The sequence below is a fragment of the Cyrtonyx montezumae genome, unplaced genomic scaffold, assembly GCF_038088225.1.
Source record: "Cyrtonyx montezumae isolate F1298 unplaced genomic scaffold, pur_monq_1.0 scaffold_6, whole genome shotgun sequence".
Classification (NCBI taxonomy): Eukaryota; Metazoa; Chordata; class Aves; order Galliformes; family Odontophoridae; genus Cyrtonyx; species Cyrtonyx montezumae.
In genome coordinates, this window is record NW_027072067.1 from 17,890,149 (window position 1) to 17,910,981 (window position 20,833).

Sequence of the window (20,833 nt, forward strand, 5' to 3'; positions counted from 1 at the left end):
TGAGATTTAATGTGTATGTCATCCAGGAATGCTCAGAAGTTATTAACCACTAGAGAAAGCAAGGAAATGTATGACAAGAGGAGCTACTGGTACCCTAAGGTGTTAGTAGTCTTAACCAGTACCCGGAGCAGTTCAATTAGGTCCATGGATTACAGTGCACATCCATTAGCACTAGGCAGTTGGGCCTGCAGAGCTTGGACTGACTGTGTGTGTGATGGGACTTGTTCCACAGCAGGACCCTGAGCAGGATGCCTCCAGAAGAGGCCTGCATGGTGCTCAGGAGAAGATGGCATACTCTCTGGTGTCGGTGCCTGAAGGAAATGATATCTCCTCCATATTTGAGTTGGACCCCACCACCCTGCGAGGAGGAGACAGCCTTGTCCCCAGGTATGGCCAACCATTTTGAACTGTGTTCCCGCTATTTTTTTTCCTTGAAATTAAGGTGGCTTTTCAAATTAATATAGAAATAATTCCTAGTACTCTAGTACTTCACAGTGCAATCATTGGTAACAGAGCCCCATCTTATGGATGGAAAAACTGAGATGAAGTATCTTTCTTGCCAGTGAAGAAACTGTGGCTTAAGTCTGGGGTCTTCCATAGTGCTCCTCCCATGACCTGTGTGAATTGCATTTGCTGGGATGTGACTGTGCTTAGCACTTCATTGTCTGTTGTATCTGCTTAGTTGACTGTTGGTGTGGTACCTCTTGCTACTTGAAAGATACTGTACCTTTCAAAGATGTGCAGTCTGAGTGCAGGCTCTGTGCTGTCCTCTCCTACTCAGAAATATTCATTTTATGAACTTAATCCAGGTGACTCTTTGAATCATCAGATGCTGTAGGTTAGCATAAGTTTACAAGGAGAGAAGAATTATTCCCGTTGTGGCAGCATGGGTAGAAGAAGGAGTTTTGTTGCTTTCTTTTTTTTTTCCACTTGTTCCTGCCAGCATTTTGCATTTTTAATGCTGAGATTTCTTGTCTGTGAATCCAAGTCACACTTTGAAACTTTTGACTTTCTTTTAGGAACTCTTATGTCAGACTTAGACACCTTTGCACTAACACTTGGGTTCATAGTACAAATATCCCTATTGATAAAGAAGAGGAGAAACCTGTGATGCTTAAGGTGAGCCTTGTTATGATTGCATCCTTTCATTTCTGTACTCTCACTGTGTGTTGTTGGTAGGAGTTCCATTCCTTTGAGACTTTCGAGTTTCTCAAACAGTGTAACAGTGATCAGTAGTGCCTACACAAAGTATTTTATTGAGAAGGTCAGGCTTTTACAGTAGCTTAATAGCTATGTTGTTAAGTTTCTAATGTATGACAATCAGCATGTGGAAGATTTTTTTTCTCCTGTTTATGGCCACATTTTGCAATCTCACTCTGAGCTTTGTCTGTATTGGGAGCACCTAGAGCTTGTACAGAGTGGTTGTATTCTCATATTATCTCTGAGTGAATCTGCCTAGGAGTGTGGCTTTTTGTCTGTGCTAGTTGTTGATATATACATACTTGGAGATACTACTTTCTCTGCCTTCTGATCTGATAATAAATCTTTGGGTTTTAGATTGGTACTTCTCCTGTAAAAGAGGACAAAGAAGCTTTTGCTATAGTACCAGTTTCTCCTGCAGAAGTTCGGGACTTGGACTTTGCTAATGATGCAAGTAAGGTGTTAGGTTCCATTGCTGGCAAACTGGAAAAGGGAACAATAACCCAGAATGAAAGACGGTAAGGAAACAAGGAGTTGGTTCAAATAGATTGCTTTCCTCAATACCTGTTTCTTTTGTTACTGATATGTGCACACAGTGGAGGTTCTCAAGCCATGTACTGTCAGCCCTTCCCTGTCGCTCTGTGGAATGAGAGCATGGGAACTGTTGTTGTGAAAGTAGGGGAATAATCTCTAGCTAGCGTGCCTCTCTTGATGTGCTTTGCAAAATGAGCGTGGGAATTTATAATCCATCTTGTAAAGAGTGAACGTATGACTTATGGCAAATCCTCTGACAATGTCTTTGAAAAATATGTGGCCACTCAAACAGAATGTGCAGTCTGCTATGTAAAACCAAGGGCCCGTGCGCTTCCATAGGCAATGTCTTTTGTTTGGCCTCAAGGAGATCATAATCTGATTTATTTTTTCTCAGTTCAGAAGAGCTGCTGAAAACTTAGTGATCATATCGCTGCCTTAAAGTAAAGTCATTGTCTTAATGCTTCTGCAGTTTGACTGCTGAACAGTAACAGGCTGTAACAGTGGGGAGCACTAGTTCCTCATGTTAGATTTCATACAAACCTTGGTGCTTCATCCAACATCTGGGTTAGTCTTTAATGTTTTTTGTCACTTAACATTATGAAATCTGTGTAACCTTACACTGTCGTTGTTCTTTTAACAGATAGAACTTATAGTTTTGTCTTAACAACTTGTGACTTTTCTGTAGATCTGTTACCAAATTGTTGGAGGATTTGGTCTACTTTGTTACTGGTGGAACTAATTCTGGGCAAGACGTCCTTGAAGTGGTATTTTCTAAACCTAATAGAGAACGGCAAAAACTGATGAGAGAACAGAATATTCTAAAGCAGGTAGACTGCATTTTTCTCTAAACTATGCCTACAAGAAGGGTTGTCAGAAAGGAGATCCTAGTAGTAGAGAACCTGGTCAAAATGTTGGGACCGAAGGATCTGTTGAGTTTCTAGCTTTGGCAGCTTGGCAGTGGACTCTAGGCATAGTATTTCTGGAGGAAAACACGGTAGAATGTAGTGATGATCTTAGCTGCTCTGCGGCCAGGAAACAAAACACTGCAACAGCAGTGTGTTTCTGAGCGACCATCTAGAAATGTAGAAATGCTAACGCAGCACCTCTGTGTTAATTTTAATCAGCCGGAGGCAGTGCCTCGTGGGATTTATGTTTGGCTTTTAATAAATCCATAGATTTTCAAGTTGTTGCAAGCACCGTTTACGGACAGCGGCGACGGCCCCATGCTGCGGCTGGAGGAGCTTGGAGACCAACGCCACGCTCCCTTCAGGCACATCTGCCGGCTGTGCTACAGGGTGCTGAGGCATTCTCAGCAGGACTACAGGAAGAATCAGGTTTGAAAGATGTTTGCAGCTCTCAGTGGTACTAACGCTTCGACTGCTCCACAAAACATTTGCATTGCTCCCGCTGTGCTGCAGTGTGATTGAGCAGTCAGCAAAACATATATATATGCTTAATTTCAACTCTTATCAGAGGTTATGTGCAGTATAACTAGTAATGCTTGTAAGGAGGATTGGAGAAAACAGTGGAATTGTTGTCAGTAAAGGTGAATTTAAAGATTTTCTTCACTCTTGCTTACTACAAGCACCGTTGCAAATTGGCCTGTGAACTAAGATGTATGTTTTTTTATTGCCAGCTATTAAATCCAGACTCAGATAGAGAGAAATGCATTGGTATCAAGTCCAGGAGTGAGGGACACGTTAAAATTTTGAAGGGAAGAACAATTAGAATCTAACTCAGTCACTGCCTGGGATGCTGGAGCTAACAAACGTCTCGCTGCTTTCTTATTGATTATTTTCTGAAATTCTGAGAATGAATTACATCGCCTTTCTCTTTCCCTTTGGTTCAAAGGAATACATTGCAAAGCAATTTGGCTTCATGCAGAAACAAATCGGCTATGATGTCTTGGCTGAGGACACTATTACAGCACTGCTTCATAACAATCGCAAGCTCCTGGAGAAGCACATCACAGCTGCTGAGATTGATACTTTTGTCAGCCTTGTGAGGAAAAATAGGGAGCCCAGGTGAGATGTACAGTGTTAAATACACGATTACCATTTTCCTCAGTCTTCTGAGAGAAATCTGTGCTTGTCAACTTAGTAGGAAGCAAGCACAACTAGCTCACTTCTTTTTTGGCGTTTGCCGTAACTTCCTGCTAAGGCAGCAGTCTTATTCTGTAGTGTTAAATGGGGGTTCTGAATGTTTTCTGTCTGAAACACAGATAGCCTCGGTCTAAACCTCAGCAAAGATTGATACCCTCTTGGCTTACATTTTCCAACAGGTTTTTGGATTATCTCTCAGATCTGTGCGTTTCGATGAACAAGTCTATTCCAGTAACACAGGAGTTGATTTGTAAAGCCGTACTGAATCCAGCAAATGCAGACATACTCATTGAAACGAAGTAAGTCAGTGCCTTTAGAGATGGTTTTTCCTAGTGTGAAACAGAAGGGAAGGGATTCAAAGCTGAAAGCACTTCTGGCACATGTAGAGAAAGTGGTTACATATGCGTGGAGTCCTCTTCGGATGCACAATTGGATATTGATGACTGCAAAAGTCTGCAGTGTGTGTTCTCGGACCTGTGGTCAGACACTTCTTTCTGACATTTTATTTTTCTTCAAGTAGAAGACCTTGCAGGAGGGTGTGCAGGGTGCCATGGGCCTGATTCTCTTCTGGGTCTCAGGCTTCCCTCTCTAAGCTGTCTGAGCTGATTGAGCACTTCTTGGGCAGTACATGAAGCTGATGCATCTCTGCTCACCTATTTCTGCCCCTGCCTGTAGGGATTTGGTCTCTAGTTTTCTGCATTGCCCCGCCATTGATGGAGCATCACTGTAGGCACCAAATTCCATCTGTTTTCTTTGTAATGATGACTTTATTCCATATGTGGAATAGGGTACAGATAATCAGTATCCGAATACTGTGAAAGGGAAATGAGCCTTTTGCCAGGTAGTACCAAAAACCCACATGGCTGAGAATATCCTTGAAGTGGTAATTCTCTTCACCAAATCATAAAGATCAGTTTATTTCCACCAGCACTTAAAGTTGCTGCATATTTTATTTGTTCTTATCTTGTATATTTGATTTGCATTTTTCACATGTATGGCTTTTAATTCTGCAGCAAAAGAAGGATCACACCTTTTCAGTTTTTAGTGGCTGATTTTTCTAGCTTTGTCACATAAGCAGGAAAGTTTTGATCCAGTTGGTATTTATGAGATCTAGCACTGATGTACTTCATGTAGTAAATTGCTTCTGCAGAATGAGTATGATATTCAGGTTTTACTTGGCATAGTTCAGGAATAGAAATTGTTTTCTTAGTGCAGGTGAGATCATAAAATTACTTACTTTGATATAAAAGTACATTTCAGCAAGTGTCTTGAAAGAAATGTTCTGAAAGATTTGCCTGGGTCTTGGCAGTTTCTTGTCTAACCACACTTCATTCTGGCAGGCTGGTCCTCTCTCGATTTGAGTTTGAAGAAGTGTCAAGTGGAGAAAATGCCTTGGAAGTTGGAGAAGATGAGGAAGAAGTGTGGTTATTCTGGAGAGACAGTAACAAGGAAATCCGCAGTAAGAGTATCAGAGAATTGGCTCAGGATGCTAAGGAAGGGCAGAAGGAAGATCGTGACGTACTCAGCTATTACAGGTTAACGGCATGTGCAGTAGCTGACTAGCAGAGTTCATCTAAACTGTTATGGGGGAAAGCCTTCAGGATATAAGCCCCAGTTAAATTTGGGGAGAGGATGCTGGGTTCACTGATAAAACAGCCCTTAGAAAGTGGGTCTCTTTGAGGTGTGAGCTGAAAGCATAAGGTTCATGGTTAGAAGTCAAATTAGCAGCATGAGAAAGTTTTAAACTGATTTAAAAAGATTAGTTGAGGCTTAGAGTGCATTAAACTTGCACACGTTTAATGCCTGTATTTCCACTTGGTTTCCACGTAAATGGATGTTAACAGAGTCAGTATGTCAGTCTTGGGGGTTGAAATGGTAGTTGGGGTGAATAAGCTCTGTGGGAAGAATGGGATTTCTTCTGTGCAGTTTTGCTTTTGATTGTGTATATACATATATATTTCTTTACCCCCTGCCTTCTGTGTTTAGTACTCCTGTTGTATTCAGCATGGCAATCAAAGCTTTCATAGTCCTGCAGAATTCAGCAGGGCAGTGTCTGAACTTAAGAAAATGCCACAAGTTAGGTTTGATTAATGCACTGTTCTTTTGTGCACTTGGAGCTATGCTTTTAGCAGTTTCTAATGTGAAGTGATGTTTCCAGATGACTTGACAAGACACCAAGTTCTTGGCATAGTGTAAGATCAAGTTTCAGCCCAGACCAAATTCCTGTGTCTGGGTTTTAAACTCCTGAAAGCAGTGACAGACTCAGCTGTGGTGGTACAGGGAGTACAGTTAGATTTTTTTTTGGTGCCTGTTTTTTTTTGTGCATTATCTCCCGCGTTGAAGCAATTTCAGTAGGGCTGTGCTCAGAGGATGATCTCTTTTATAAGATCAACTTTTAAAAATTAAGAGTTGCTTTCAAAACAGATTGTATGACATTTTCTTCTAAACAGAATAGCTCGTGTTAGTTACATTTAGCCCACGTTATAGTCAGTGTAGAATTTGGTTAAAGCACCATGAGGAGTGCTTGGGGTTGAAGAGCAGACTACTGTCAATTATGCATTCATTTCTTTAGGAAATCTCATGGTTGACACTGCTCAACACAAGTTTGCATGAGTATTGGTGAATGATGGAAGTTCATCCCTGGAGCCTGCTGAATGTGTATAACTTAAATGCCAGTTGCTTGCTCTTACAGCTGAAAAGCAAAGAATTAGTTCCTTTTCTGACAGCCATCTCTTCAGAGGGAGCAGAGCTCAGTAGTTGTGGAGCCACGTGCCTAACTTGTGAGGAATCTGCAGTCTATTCTGTTGTTCCTCAGTGAGCCACCATGGCATCAGCATTAGTATGAAGTGCTCCATCTTCTGCAGTATTTAGGCTGAGCTGCCTTACGTGTTGTTTGCATTCTTACAGAACTTTTGTTGATAGCATTACTGCTGTATTACCCTCAGGGAAATGAAGAGCCCTTCTATTCTGTTTTTACACCATTTCCATTTTTGCTTGATAAACTTTATTTTTTTCCTTTTGAATAATGACTGGAAAATAGGAAGTCCATCCATTGTTACTGCGTATAGTAGCTTATCAGTGCTACAGGCAGTGGATGGTTCTGGAAATGTTTGTTTGTGTTTCCTCCTCTCCCTGAAGATACCAGCTAAACCTCTTTGCTAGAATGTGCCTTGATCGACAGTACTTAGCCATAAATGAAATCTCTGGCCAGCTGGATGTGGATCTCATTCTCCGTTGCATGTCTGATGAGAACTTGCCCTATGACCTGAGAGCATCGTTCTGCCGCCTCATGCTCCACATGCATGTTGATCGTGACCCCCAGGAGCAAGTCACACCAGTGAAGTACGCTCGTCTGTGGTCTGAGATACCTTCTGAAATCGCCATTGATGAGTAAGTACTTGCTGGAATGGTGTGGGAAAGGAAATGCCATCATTTAATTATTATTACTATTTTTAAATGAAACCAGATCAATCCTAATGGTTTCTTCATACTGTGTGGTTTTGGTTTTCTTTAGCCTGTTCTCACTAGTTCTGTTATTCAAGCCGTGTAATAGATGCATTGCTTGTAATGTTTGGAGAGAATCTTCCTGAGTATGGAAAGAAAACCACCTTCCTGTCTGTGCAGTGTAAAGTCTGAAAGCTGAGTGGTGTTTCTGCGGAACCCTGTGGTGTTTGCCTCTATGGGGGTAATGTGATCAGGCAACCTGGGGGGGGGGAAGCAAGGGGGAGGGCTGGTTCCTTCTCGCCTTATTTGTTCAGAGTAGTGACTTTTCAAAGCTGATTGTCCATACAGTAACTAGTGCAATCAATAGCAAAAACGAGGGGGAAGATGGAGAGACAAGGGATGTGCTGGATGCAGTCACCTTGCTTAATCACCAGTGGAAAATATTCTGATGCAGTGGTTAAAAAATGTGAACAAAACTATGGCTTGACTGGAAACGATTTCTTGACTGTGGACCCATGTCACCTCTTTATAGTAGGAATAATATAACAACAGTTGAACAGAACTGAACAAATCAAGACTCATTTTCATCAAAAGAAACAGATGTTGACAATCACATTAGCCATTAGGAATGTGATTCATTTCATATCAGCACTCATGTTTGGTGTTTTCTTCCTTCCTCCCTTCCCTCCTCACTAACCCAGTCTTTTATGGGAAAAATGCAATAGCTTGTAGCCAAACTAGAAAAATGATGAGCTTAAGCAAAACAATGAGTGATGCATGATCAAAAAAAGAGGGGGGAAGGTAGTTAAGGGAAGGTTATTGGGATTCTCTTCTCAAAATTCTCTGCACAAACTGAGAAACTGATCGTTTCTGTTACGAAAAATTCAAGTCTACATTGAATGCGTATTGTTTTTATTTGGAGAGAAGTTGGTGTCCACAGTCAGCATCTCTTGGCCACGACTGCTCTCCTGGGTGCTGCAAGCAGATTGTCAGTTTCCATTAAATAAACAAAACAAGCAATTTTATTTAAGGGACAGAACTCTTTTTGTTTTCCTCAGACACTTTTAAATAGTGCAAAATGACCCAATGGGATAAAGCAGCAAAAGCCAGGAAAGTCTGCTGTCAGCTCCCTGACTCTTTCCGTTGGACAAGATGTTTGAGCCTGTAACCTTTCCTGGATTTTGACAAACCACTGGGAAGTTGTGCTGGGGGAAAGCCCCGTGTACAGGCATGCTGAGCTCTGTTTTGTTTGTTTTCCTCTTCAGCTACGATAGCAGTGGAACTTCCAAAGATGAAATTAAAGAGAGATTTGCACAAACGATGGAATTCGTAGAGGAATACTTAAGAGATGTGGTGTGTCAGAGATTCCCTTTCTCTGATAAAGAGAAGAATAAGCTCACTTTTGAGGTACTTACCCAGCTCTGATATCAGCCTTTTTCTGTGGGGTGTTGGTACTTTTCTCAGCACCAGGAGGGTGAGCAGGTACTCCTCGTGCAGGCACATCCTCTGAACTACGTGACAGCTCGTGAAGCTTGCTCTTGAAATGCAATTAATGAGTGTGAACTTATGCCTTAGAATTGCAGCAACTTATTTTCTGTTTGTGCTGTCAGTGCTACTACCAAGAAAAGCTTTACTGGCATAGGTAGTCAGTAAAACAAAACACAGTAGTGATCTTGAATTACTGATGTAAAAATGCAGTAATTTAAATGGAGGAGCATACTTCAGCTGGTGGGTCTGCCTTCAGTGTTTGCACTGCACGTGAAAGTGTTCTTGTGGATTGTGAAGCAGTGCATGGGGAGGCCTTGTTGGGGAACCTAGTAATCTGTAGTTGTGGCATATATGTATCAAAGCCATGAAAATATATGTAGCAAAGCCATGAAAAGTATTGTTCATACTTATCTCACCTCGTCTGTAATGAGACAGATACTGGAGCGAGAGAATATCAGCTGTGGCTTGAGACCCTTGCCACAAGCATTATAGTATTTGTGAGCAAGTAGGAAGCTTTCTAATCACATGAAGAACTGCACAGTTTTATAAGTAATTATGAGATATCACAATCAGAATATGACTCACAACCATGTTATTGGTTTTTTTTTCACTCTGAAAGCGTGATTCTTATAGCAAGCTGTTTAGTATTGATCAGACTTTTTATTGTTGTTTTGGTAGGTGGTTAACTTAGCCAGAAATCTGATCTATTTTGGTTTCTACAACTTCTGTGACCTCCTCAGGCTGACCAAAATCCTCCTTGCTATATTAGACTGTGTGCACATCACTACCATCTTCCCTATCACCAAAATGACAAAAGGCGAGGAAAGCAAAGGTAAGACTGCTCAAAGATGGTTCATAGATTCAAGTTGGTGTGAAAATATTGGTGTGGTTTCAACACCTTCTACTCAGTGCTGTCTGTGACTTGGTTATAAAGCAGGGCGATGTCTACAGTGGAAGAGGGAGGAAGTGGGGGTGGTTCTGAAGCATTGCTCCTATTGACTTCCACCTGTTCCAGGCACTTAGGTGCCTTTAATGTTGGGACAAGCTCTCTTTGTAGGAGGTGAAGGGTCCTTGGCTTGTTAATGCAGTCCCATTACATTAACATAATTACATGTTTACCTACCTCTGAAGGGAGCAATGTGATGAGATCAATCCATGGAGTGGGTGAGCTGATGACCCAGGTGGTGCTGAGAGGTGGGGGATTCTTGCCCATGACCCCACTTGCTGCTGCTCCTGAGGGCAATGTCAAGCAGACTGAGCCAGAGAAGGAGGACATCCTGGTGATGGATACTAAGCTGAAGATCATTGAAATTCTTCAGGTATTAGCATTGCAAACTAATGGACATCTTGTTCTGTCTTTAAGTGTCAGTATAGTGCCATGCTACAATTTAATTTACTCCTGCCTTGTATGTACCTCTTTTCAGGTGTTGCAAGGGCAACTTTTTCAGGCATCCTATGTGTAATAATAATATGCAGTGACTGAAACCATGTAGCAGACTTGAATCTGCAGGGGACTCTGGTGTGATTAACAGGCTTGTGAACAGCTGATGTGCTGAAGTGGAGGGCTCTTACTCCCTGTACTGTCTTAGTATTTTCTCTGGATCTCCAGGACCATCTTGTTAAGCCTCCCAAGGAGGGGAGTTATGCTTGTGCTTCTTTCTGCATAGCTGTCGCCCCTTCAGTCTTTGCTTTTTCCCTCTTGTTAACTCCCCCAGGCCTTCAGGACATGAAGATAAAAGTTTGTTTCCCCTTTCGCACAGCTCTGTCTATGTTGTGACACAAAAATACTGTGCTCAGATCCATCTTCCCTCCCTCACTGTATGAGTTGAGAGCTGTTGGGAACTTCATGGGCAAGTTCATGTAGGCCAAAATGCTGAAAAAGCCGTGTGGGTGGAAGCATGCAGAGCAGCAGGAAAGCCATGGTGTGCCTTCCCCCTGCCCTCCGTGGGAGGCTTTGCACAGAGCTGCATCTGAGGCCATGCCCTTCCTCTCAGCAACAGATGCAGCACGTAGGGGAGGCTTGATTCACTTCCTTTCACCATTTCTAATTTTAGTTAAACAGAGAACTTCTCTCACACAGCCTGGCATGTCACAATGGGGTATTTTAACCCAGCAGTATTCCCCCGTTACCATAGGTTATTAAAACTGGCATGAAGCATATTCCCCTGAATGTGAGGATGAGTGGTTTGGGCAGCAATAAAGGATCAAAACTCTGCCAAAGGCTTTTACTTGTAAGGTTTTATTGCTGTGTGCCTATCGTGCTCGCTGAAGTCACTGAAAGAAGTTAATTAATTCTGGGGTTTGAAAACAAACAAACAAAAAAAGCAATGCAATGTATACTTCCACCTAACTTCTCCAAATTAAATGCACATTCTTTTAAAGGTTGATCTTGCGTTTGGGTTGCTGTGTTATGTAAATAGTCTGTGTGTATGCTGGAAACAGACAAGCTGTTTCAACATTTCTACTACTTCTTTATGATCAGTTCATTTTGAATGTGAGATTGGACTACAGAATCTCCTGCCTACTTTGCATATTCAAACATGAATTTGATGAAAGCAACGCCCAGATGTCTGAGTCACCCACTGGAAGCAGTAGTCAAGAAATGCCAGCAAATGTCCCAGGTTAGTTACCTTGCAAAGAATGAGCTTGTGTTAGGAGAGGATCTTCAGTCTCAGTCAGTAATGGGTTCAGGTTCTTGCTCTGGCATATGAACATTGGTCTCATGGACGTAGTGCAGACTGAAGGTTGCCTGTTAACATCAGTAGTCTGTTTCATACTTACCATCAGTTTGTCATTCAAAATGTTCTTTTTTACTTCACTACCTCCTGTGCCCAGGAGTAGGTTGTGTCAGTTAACTGATGTAGAAATGGTGTAAGTCCAGTGGCATTCAGCTCAAGCTGCTGTTTGTGACTCCTGCTGGTTGGAGAGTTGGGGCAGCAGAGGGGGAAGAATATGCAGCTGACAAACTTCCTGCAAAAAAATACCAGATACTGTTTTTTGTTTTGTTTTTTATTTATTTTTGGAGTAATAATCGTTACCAGTAATATAATATATACCACCTTCTGGGAAACACAAAGCCCTTTCTGTCTGTTGAGCCATAGGGGTATTATTGCCACTGTGGTGGAATTTCTCTCTGCAGCCAGGAGTTCTGTGTGGATGGCCCCTCTGAAACTTGCAGCATTTCCCATCCGTGTCTGGAATGATGCAGGTGCAATCTGAAAACAGCCCAGAAGAATAAGCCTGGATGTTGCTGACGTGGTTATGAGTTCAGTTTGTGAGCTGATGACAGGTTCATGTATTTTCTTAGGTTATCTCAGCAGACTTCAGTAACGTGTGCGTTCCGCTCAGCGCACTGTGACTCTTGTGTACATCTACATCAACACTTGTGGTTTAAAATATCTTTAGACTGAAAGAACATCTCTGGTGCAGCTCTGACACCGAGTGTTTGTCTGCTCTTATTTTCTCAGGAGCCCTAGACTTTGAACATATTGAAGAACAAGCTGAAGGAATCTTTGGTGGAAGGAAAGTATCTCTTCAGTAGTGCTAATTGAGATGTAGCTCAGCAGTTCCCAGACTGCATCCCCCAGTGTGCTCATAAGGACTGTGGATTGCAATTGCAAGTGGGTTGGTAAATGGAACAAAGATTGGAAACAGTGCCCCACTTGCATAGGCTTTGTTTTGCTGCAATAACTTTGATACAACTTGAAGCAATGTCCATTTAAATTAAAAGCCATGGATAAGGTACTTGTGGTCCTTCAGTCAAAAAAGACCTCCAGCTGCAAAGCTGGAAGATTAGTGCATCTAAGCTGGGTGCTGCTGTGAAATCTTAGATGGAGAAGTTTGTGTAGGGAAGGATTGGGACTTCTAAGGCAGATCTACTTAGCCATACTTACTTTTTTGATAATGCAGAATTAGATTGCCTGTACCTGACAGAACAAAACAAGCCCTGTCTGCAGTACCTGCTTTCTTTCTGGAGTTGCTTATACCCTTCCTTAAATCACAGGATGTAAAATCAGTGACAGACTTAAAGTATGTGGGCTTATCTTGATATTCCAACCACTCACTGTTGGAGCACTGTGAAGGTGTATATTCTAATAGCCCTTAAGCTGCTCAGGAAGCTGCAGCTCACTTCTGTAAGCCTAAGGTAACTGATTTCTTAAATGAGAGAAGAGGGATGTTCACTTACAGAATTAATGACCAGATTGGTAATGCAGGTGTGCATATTTGCTTGGAAGCAGATTTTGGGGAGGATTCAGAGTCACCATTAAGGAAATCAGAAAGGGGTGTTTGATCACCTACAGAAAATAAATGCAGAGAAAAGACAGCAAAGAGAAAAATTGCTAGTGGTTGGTGTAATTGGTATCTCAACCTGGATGTGGAGGAATAGTTGTATTTTGTGGATGGGAAGGAGAGTATTAGGACTGGGCAGGAATTATTTCAGCAGTAGGATTAGACTGACTTAGGGACAAAAATAATTAGTGATGATTTGTCCCTGGAAAACATAGGTTGCATGCAGCTGCATGCTGAGTGAACAGTGAGTAATGAGATTCTGGAATAGTCTTCCAAGTAAGCAGCACACCAAGAGGAAACGCAAATCTGTACGTCTTCATACAGCATTTGATTGGATAAATATCCTACTCATTTAAAAATGAGAGATTTTTCCACCTCAGGAAGCTAGACTAAGAGACCTGCTGGAAAGATAAGCCCAGTATTCTAGTAAATTCCCACGCTCTGTTTCCAGTGAGGAGAATACACCGCTGGATTTGGATGATCACGGTGGCAGAACGTTTCTCAGAGTTCTGTTGCATTTAACAATGCATGATTATCCTCCTCTGGTCTCTGGAGCACTCCAGCTTCTCTTCCGACACTTCAGTCAGAGGCAAGAAGTCCTCCAAGCTTTTAAGCAGGTATGTGTGTGTGTGTTAAGAGCATCCCTCTTCATCTGAATGTACAGGTTGTAGTTAAAAAAGAAAGCAAGTATTTTTCGTGCAACTAATGGATTGTGTTCATGTAAGGTTCAACTGCTTGTTACCAGCCAAGACGTTGACAACTACAAGCAGATAAAGCAAGATTTGGACCAGCTGAGGTCTATTGTGGAGAAATCTGAGCTTTGGGTGTACAAAGGCCAGGGCCCTGATGAGACTATGGATGGAGTGCCAGGTGAAAATGAGCACAAGAAAAAAGAGGTAATTACGTTGTGCTTCTCCAGATTTGTATGTTACATCTTCTGAAAGTGGAACTGTTTTCAGGCCTGGGACTAAGACAGGCATCTTGTCAGCAAGTTGCACGGCCTGGTAATGCTGTCTGTGCTGGTTTTAGACTAAGATGAGAGTAAGAAGGGAGCTTAGACCAGCCAGTGCCAGTTAGTCTCAGATAGAAACTGCTCAGAAATAGATGATGCTGTTAAAACATCGACTTCAGGTTCTAACACCAGGGTGCCTGCACCCAAAGTCAGTCACACGGGCTGTGCTCTCAACATAATGGATTTTTTCCATATCCTTTGGCTAAATTATTTGCATATATAATGTGGAGTTTAGGACTTTATTGTAGCTATTAGCATGGTGTGTTTATTAATGATGCTGAGTTTTATAGTAAGTCCACTAGTGAAGCTAATGGATGAATGCTGAGATGTGCAGAATATGCTAAAGCACCATATGCATATGACATACAGTACTGTAGAGAGAAGTCTCAAAAATAGAAAAATCAAAACCCTGAATATTTACTATAATTTAATGGCATACAGTAGTGTTTAAAGAACCTGTTAAATGCTGGTGCTTTATTGAGCCTAATGGTGCTGGGCTCCCACAATACACACTATATAACTAATTAAATGTGTTTGTCTCAATATCATTTTAATCAAATAGAAAACAGTGGATGAAAGAGTGCAAGAAGTAGCCCCTGGGATATGAATGTTTACTGTTGGAAGTACAAGTAGTTTACTGATTGCTTTCCTTGTGTCTAGTTAGGCATCTTCTGCTCTTTGTGCAATGAAAACTTTATAATAGTAAAGGGGGAGAGAGCGTTTTGATGGGGAGGACTTGATTACAGATGGAGCATGCCAAACGAAGGAAAGGACAGGAGGTTACTGTCTCTAAAATTATCCCACCATCACGTTATTATGTTACAGAGGTCTTGACAGGATAATCACATGTATTTTTCAGAGACTGAGACCGTCAGCAGACTGAAGGCTGACACCCTTTCCGGGAAGAGAGCAGTCACTAGAACAGTAATTTTAGTTTTCATGAAGAGAATACTACAAGCTTCTAATAACTGCCTGATTCTTATCCACAGGAAGGTCACAGCAAGTCACAGAAGCCTGAAAGTACCAGCAGCTACAACTACCGCGTAGTAAAAGAGGTAAAACTGCTTCTTGATAGTTAAATGGAAGTAGAAGTGAGTAACACAGCTCTGGAGAGCTGACTGCAGCCAGAGGGAGACACCCAGGAAAGTCTGAGTCACTCTTCCATTGTGGAAACTATTTGCTGAGTAATAACATATCCTGACTTGAATGAGAAGCCAGGAGTATAATAGCACGATATGTGTGTTCTTTCCTTAAGAATGGATTAATGAGAAAGACAATGTTTTGTTGCTGTTTCAATGGTAACACAATGTTTTTACTATTAAAGACTATAAAGGAAGTAAGCAAATCAAGAAGCTACATTAATTGCCCTGTCCTGAGTAAGTTCACTTGCAAAAACTGTGCTGCTGACATTTAATTTCAAAAATACCAGACAAAGAGCATGCATTGGCACTCGTGTTCTTCTGACTTTCTGCAGCCCTGTGCTGTGGAGCCAGATGTTAACTTCACTTCACACAGCTAAATTCTGCAGAACCAGCACTAGTCTGAAATGAAGTGGGTAGTGCCCAGGCCAGCGACCACCAGATGTGATGATGGATTTGTTGCCTCTTTGCTTCCCTTACCTGTGCCAGTGACAGCACTGCACGGGCTGCTGCATCCTGGGAGAGGGGCGAGTGATACAGCCGTGCCTGCTGCCTCTTGCTTCTCAGCTGCAGCTCGGTCCTTCTGCCTTCCCACAGCTGTTGCAGGAGCAACCCAGCTCTAACCCAGCCTTAACTCCTCATCTTGAGGCCACGAAACTAGGTTCTGTTTCTTCCCCAGATCCTGCTCCGGCTCAGCAAGCTGTGTGTCCAGGAGAGCGCCTCGGTCAGGAAGAGCCGCAAGCAGCAGCAGCGACTGCTGAGGAACATGGGAGCACACGCGGTTGTGCTCGAGTTGCTGCAGATCCCTTATGAAAAGGTTGGGTTTCTGTACAGCTACCACTTCATGTCAGGTCGATGGGCTTTTAATACCTCATCCAAGTCTTCCTTGCTGTGTTGCAGTATCTGTATGACAGCCTTCCCGGGGACACGAGGGAGCTCGGTCCCCTGTAGGGTACATCAGCAGATGTGCCCAGTGGTTACACACAGAAACCCCATGGCAGAGTCCCAGACTCCCTCTTAGGTGTGAGTTAATACCAGCTGGCTAACCAGCAGAGGGCTGCAGTTCACAGTTAGACGTATCAGGGTGCCACGTGCACTGTCAGTGGCACAGGGTGATGCTCTCTTTGTGCTCTCTCATTGCACAGCACTGCACTGTGCTGGTGGATCACGCCCTGAGTTCATTGCCCTGGTGCCCATTAGTCACTGGCTACAGGTGCTTATCGTGGCATAGGTGAGGGAGCTTGTCATGTTCTACCACTGACTGCTGCCCTCTGTTCCAGACTCCACAGGTTTCTTAAAACCAGTAATTCTAGGCAGTAGCTTTGAATAATGTTAAGTTAAATCTCACTGTCTTGCTTGATATTTTGCTAAGGAAAAAAAAAAATCGGCAGAAACAGCCCCTCTGATTATTCTTTTTGCCGTTCTGTCCCATTCTTGTGAATATGCTACTGAATGGGTAGCCTGGAAGGTGTTTCACCCTTGGAAATGTGTGAAACCTCTTAAGAATAAAAACAGTGATTTTCCAAACTGCATGTTTTGCCATCAGTATTCTACACTGATGTCAGAGGAAAGGCACCAGTTCCTGAACTGTGCTTGGACGCATGCAAGTAGTGTGCACATTCCAGTAAATATAAATTGGACTTAACTGTTGCAGTAAGAACTTTCCATCTCCTCTCTGCCATGAACTGCCTATCTGTCACTGCTGAAATGCATTTCAGCAGAACGTGGCAATTTTCCTTGGTAGCCCTAAGGTGATGATGTGTTGTGGTTTGGCCAGTGTAGTTCTCTGTTCAGAAGTGTAAAAGTGACTAAAGCACGTTGCTGGCAGGCTTGGGTGTGGAGTCTGTGATTTTAAAGAATAAACTACTGTAATTTCTATTACGGTCTTTAGTTTTGATGATCTTTAGAACTGTGAAGCAGGCCAAACTCATCCCTAGTGTCTGTGAACTGGGTGGAGGTTTGTTTTTCTTCAGTGTGAGAGATACGTGACAGTTCTCTTGCAGAGCTGGAACTGGGACTCATCTAGTGCTCACCTGAAAGTGAACCTTCAGATTCTTTGTAACCCCACTGTGTTTGTCATGCAATCACAGGCTGAAGACACAAGGATGCAAGAGATAATGAAGCTTGCACACGAGTTTTTACAGAACTTCTGTGCTGGGAACCAACAGAACCAGGCATTGCTGCACAAGCACATAAACCTGTTCCTTAACCCAGGGGTAAGAGTAACCTCATGCCACGTTTGTTTTTTCCAGCAAGAAAGAAGAAAGGATTGTCCTTGGTAATTGCCTTTGGGCCTGCTCTGATGCAAGCCTGGTTGAAGGGGTCACTGTTTTCTTTCTAAAGTCTCGAAAGCTTGCTTAGGACCATTTCAGTACAGGAAGTTCAGGAGGCTGAAGTGGTTTGAAAAGAAAAGCTGAGATACAAGCATGGTATTGAAATATTGGCTCCTCAGATGTGGTCTGCAGAGTCCTACACCCACCCTGCAGGGGTGCTGGTTTATCCCGATCTCTCTGTGGATTTGGTGCTTTGTTTGTTTTCTAATTTTTCTTTTCTTTCTTTCTTTCACCCCTTTCATTAGATTCTGGAAGCAGTAACAATGCAGCACATTTTCATGAACAACTTCCAGCTTTGCAGTGAAATTAATGAACGCGTCGTTCAACACTTTGTCCACTGTATAGAAACACATGGCAGGAATGTTCAGTACATAAAGTTCCTGCAGACAATCGTCAAGGCGGAAGGAAAATTCATTAAGAAATGCCAAGATATGGTAATGGCTGAGGTGAGAGCTGCAGAGATTTGCAAGGTCTGAACAGAAGTTTTCACATAGCAGTTGGTGAAAATGACAAATTGATCCTCTCGCTTCTGGGACTGCCAAGAAGCTGACAGTTCTCTCTCTCAATGCAAAAAGAGCATACAGCTCCAGAAAGCACAGGCTGTTTTTGTGACCAAAAGCCTTCTGAGCTCTTCACCTGTAGCTACGAAGAGCAGTTGGTTATTAATGATAATTGCAAGTTATTTTCCAGGCTTCTGCAGAGCGGTGTTTAGGCAAGCTTAGTTTGAAGGAAGGCTGCCTTTCTGTAGGAAAACTGCCTGTAAGAGAAAGGCTTTAATTTCAGCATTGTAATGCTGAAAGAAAATTTTACCATGATAATAGCGTAGTTTGATGGGATTTGTTTTTTATTAAGTAGCTGAATGTGTAGATTCTTGGTAAGTGCAGAAGGAGGAAAAGTCTGAGGGTCGTCACCATGTGTGTAGGCAACTGGGGGGATATCAGGATAACAGGGAGAGGTAGGAAAAGGGCAAATAAGTCCCTTCACGTGGGATTTTGGAGGCGATCCATTTGCCATTATTTACATAACTAAGGGATTGTTGTTGGCCTCCGCGGCAGGGGGAGCTCGAGGATCAGATTTGCCAAGCTCTGGCTTCTGCATGCCAATCTTAATGAGTTGATCAGAGGTCTTCAGCATTTTGCAGTTCGGTTTAGAAATGGTTTTGTGAGCTTCTCAACATGAGGTTGGGTTGGTGAAGATGTCCAGCAGTCAGCTTTGACCACGGTCAGTGGCTGCTGAGGAGGAAGGGGTTGTCTTATGCCTTTTATCTAGCAGATGGTGCCAGGCTCTACTTGGAAGGCTCTGATCCCTACAGCTGTGTGCTTTGTAGTGCTGAGCCCACAGCAGCTCTCAGTCTGCTCAGTGTCATTCCCTTTGTGGAGTTACAGGAGATCCTAAGTGCTCTGGAGCTCTGGCCATCCAGACTTGACGTGTGAAGTTGATAGAAATCTCCAGTATGTGACTTAACGTGTCACTTGCTAGCCTTGGAGAATTGATGGTGTTTGTTCAGAAGGGTGGAATGACAGAGCCTGGCAGCCCTCCCACCCGGCGTGCCCCTGAGGCATTTTTCTGAACAAAATGGTACATCTACAGCTTACTGCATTAAGAAGTCAGCTGAGGCAATATACGTGAAATTAAAAAGTACAATGGAAAGTCACAAGCTTCTTGGCACAGCTTCTGTCTGAGCACTCAGTTGGGCTGACTTTGAAGTTCCTCAGCAGTTTAGAAGTGGTAAATTCTTTAAGAGAAAATGTCGTAGTCGAGCTGTTGTACCTTGTGAGGGGAGCACAGAGCCCAGCTGAGCTGGTGGCTGCACTTCTTTCAAGTTTGCAAAGAATAGCTCATCAGGACTTGCACTGCTGACTGGGGAGGATGCTGCGGGGAGATGCCCAGGCTTTGATCTGTTAATGGAATATTTTTCTTTCTCGTTAGCTGGTGAATGCAGGAGAAGACGTCCTAGTGTTTTACAATGACAGAGCCTCCTTCCAGACTTTGGTGCAAATGATGAGATCAGAGAGAGATCGGATGGACGAGAACAGCCCGCTGATGTACCATATCCACTTGGTAGAGCTGCTTGCTGTGTGCACAGAAGGCAAGAATGTCTACACAGAAATAAAATGCAACTCCCTACTTCCTCTGGATGACATTGTTAGGGTAGTAACCCATGAGGATTGCATACCTGAGGTGAGAGCTGTTTGGAGACACTGGCCTGCATGAATTTGAAGTGTTCTGACTTTGGGCAGGAGAGATTTAGTATTACCTGGTCCTTCTGGCATGATAAAGCTGGTGGGACAGGTGAGCAGCAGCAGTGAGCTGGGAAACTAAATTCCTCTCCTGGTCCAACTATAGACAGCAGTTCTGGATAGCTCAATGAAATCCTTTTGTTCCCTTGCCCTTAAAATGGGGGTATGATGGTGCACTTGTTTCTTTTATACAGTTCTCGAGGCAGAGAAGTTTATGGAGTATGCTACTAAACTTGAACAGATGGTTCTGCAGAACTGGAGATGATTATAATGCTGACGTTTTGTCTGCAATAATCCCAGTGTTTTTCATTGGATGATGTCTTGCTATTCATGGCATTAAATTTCACCAGTGCTTAAATAAAAGGAAGAATTTGAGCCATGGATGATTTCTGTAGCAGTTTTAATGTGTCATTATATCCATTCATAATACTTTTTAGGTTTTCATTTCTTTTAATGGTGTTTTTTTTCTTCACTTTTAGGTTAAAATAGCGTACATCAACTTCTTGAATCATTGCTATGTGGACACAGAAGTAGAAATGAAAGAGATATACACCAGTAATCATATGTGGAAGCTATTTGAGAACTTCCTGGTTGACATCTGTCGGGTAATGATTTCTGTATCTAGGTACTGAATTGAAAAAGTTTAACCTCTGTAGTGTGTAGCAATAAAAATAAGGCACAGTGCTACTGCATCAGGGCAGTAAGTACCCCCAAATGCTGTGCCTTTACAGTTTGTTTGCCTTTTCCCCTGTTCCTGTGGATTTCATTACTCATGTTCCATGGAACACATTAATGCTTTCCTTTAAAAAAAAAAAAAAAAAAAAGTAGAAGCCCCACACCCTGCTCCTTTGTCTAATGCATTTTTCTGTTCTGCCACCTGGCTTGCTTATTCTGGCTGTGATAGCTAGTTCCTTCCCAGGCAATAGTCAACGTTTTTTGGCAGATCAGGACCATTTTGTTTTTCCAGGCTTGGCATTTGTTTGTCCCTGTGGCTTTCTGCCTGGGATTCCAAGTATTTCCCCACATGAAAGCATTTACACCTTCCTATCCT

General features: G+C 42.6%; 1 protein-coding gene across 1 annotated transcript in view; it reads left to right on the top strand.

The window, feature by feature from the left end:
- ITPR1 (inositol 1,4,5-trisphosphate receptor type 1) overlaps window positions 1-20,833 on the top strand; it is a 142,487-nt gene that overhangs the window by 45,022 nt on the left and 76,632 nt on the right. The window contains exons 12-33 of the mRNA XM_065749454.1: window positions 233-387; window positions 1,020-1,119; window positions 1,558-1,718; window positions 2,420-2,561; window positions 2,910-3,068; window positions 3,586-3,758; window positions 4,016-4,135; window positions 5,177-5,371; window positions 6,975-7,226; window positions 8,546-8,687; window positions 9,447-9,600; window positions 9,900-10,087; window positions 11,251-11,389; window positions 12,236-12,294; window positions 13,514-13,675; window positions 13,784-13,954; window positions 15,060-15,125; window positions 15,889-16,026; window positions 17,300-17,425; window positions 17,788-17,988; window positions 19,472-19,723; window positions 20,262-20,387. Coding sequence (XP_065605526.1) covers window positions 233-387; window positions 1,020-1,119; window positions 1,558-1,718; window positions 2,420-2,561; window positions 2,910-3,068; window positions 3,586-3,758; window positions 4,016-4,135; window positions 5,177-5,371; window positions 6,975-7,226; window positions 8,546-8,687; window positions 9,447-9,600; window positions 9,900-10,087; window positions 11,251-11,389; window positions 12,236-12,294; window positions 13,514-13,675; window positions 13,784-13,954; window positions 15,060-15,125; window positions 15,889-16,026; window positions 17,300-17,425; window positions 17,788-17,988; window positions 19,472-19,723; window positions 20,262-20,387 — 3,381 coding nt within the window. The remainder of the gene's footprint in view (window positions 1-232; window positions 388-1,019; window positions 1,120-1,557; window positions 1,719-2,419; window positions 2,562-2,909; window positions 3,069-3,585; window positions 3,759-4,015; window positions 4,136-5,176; window positions 5,372-6,974; window positions 7,227-8,545; window positions 8,688-9,446; window positions 9,601-9,899; window positions 10,088-11,250; window positions 11,390-12,235; window positions 12,295-13,513; window positions 13,676-13,783; window positions 13,955-15,059; window positions 15,126-15,888; window positions 16,027-17,299; window positions 17,426-17,787; window positions 17,989-19,471; window positions 19,724-20,261; window positions 20,388-20,833) is intronic.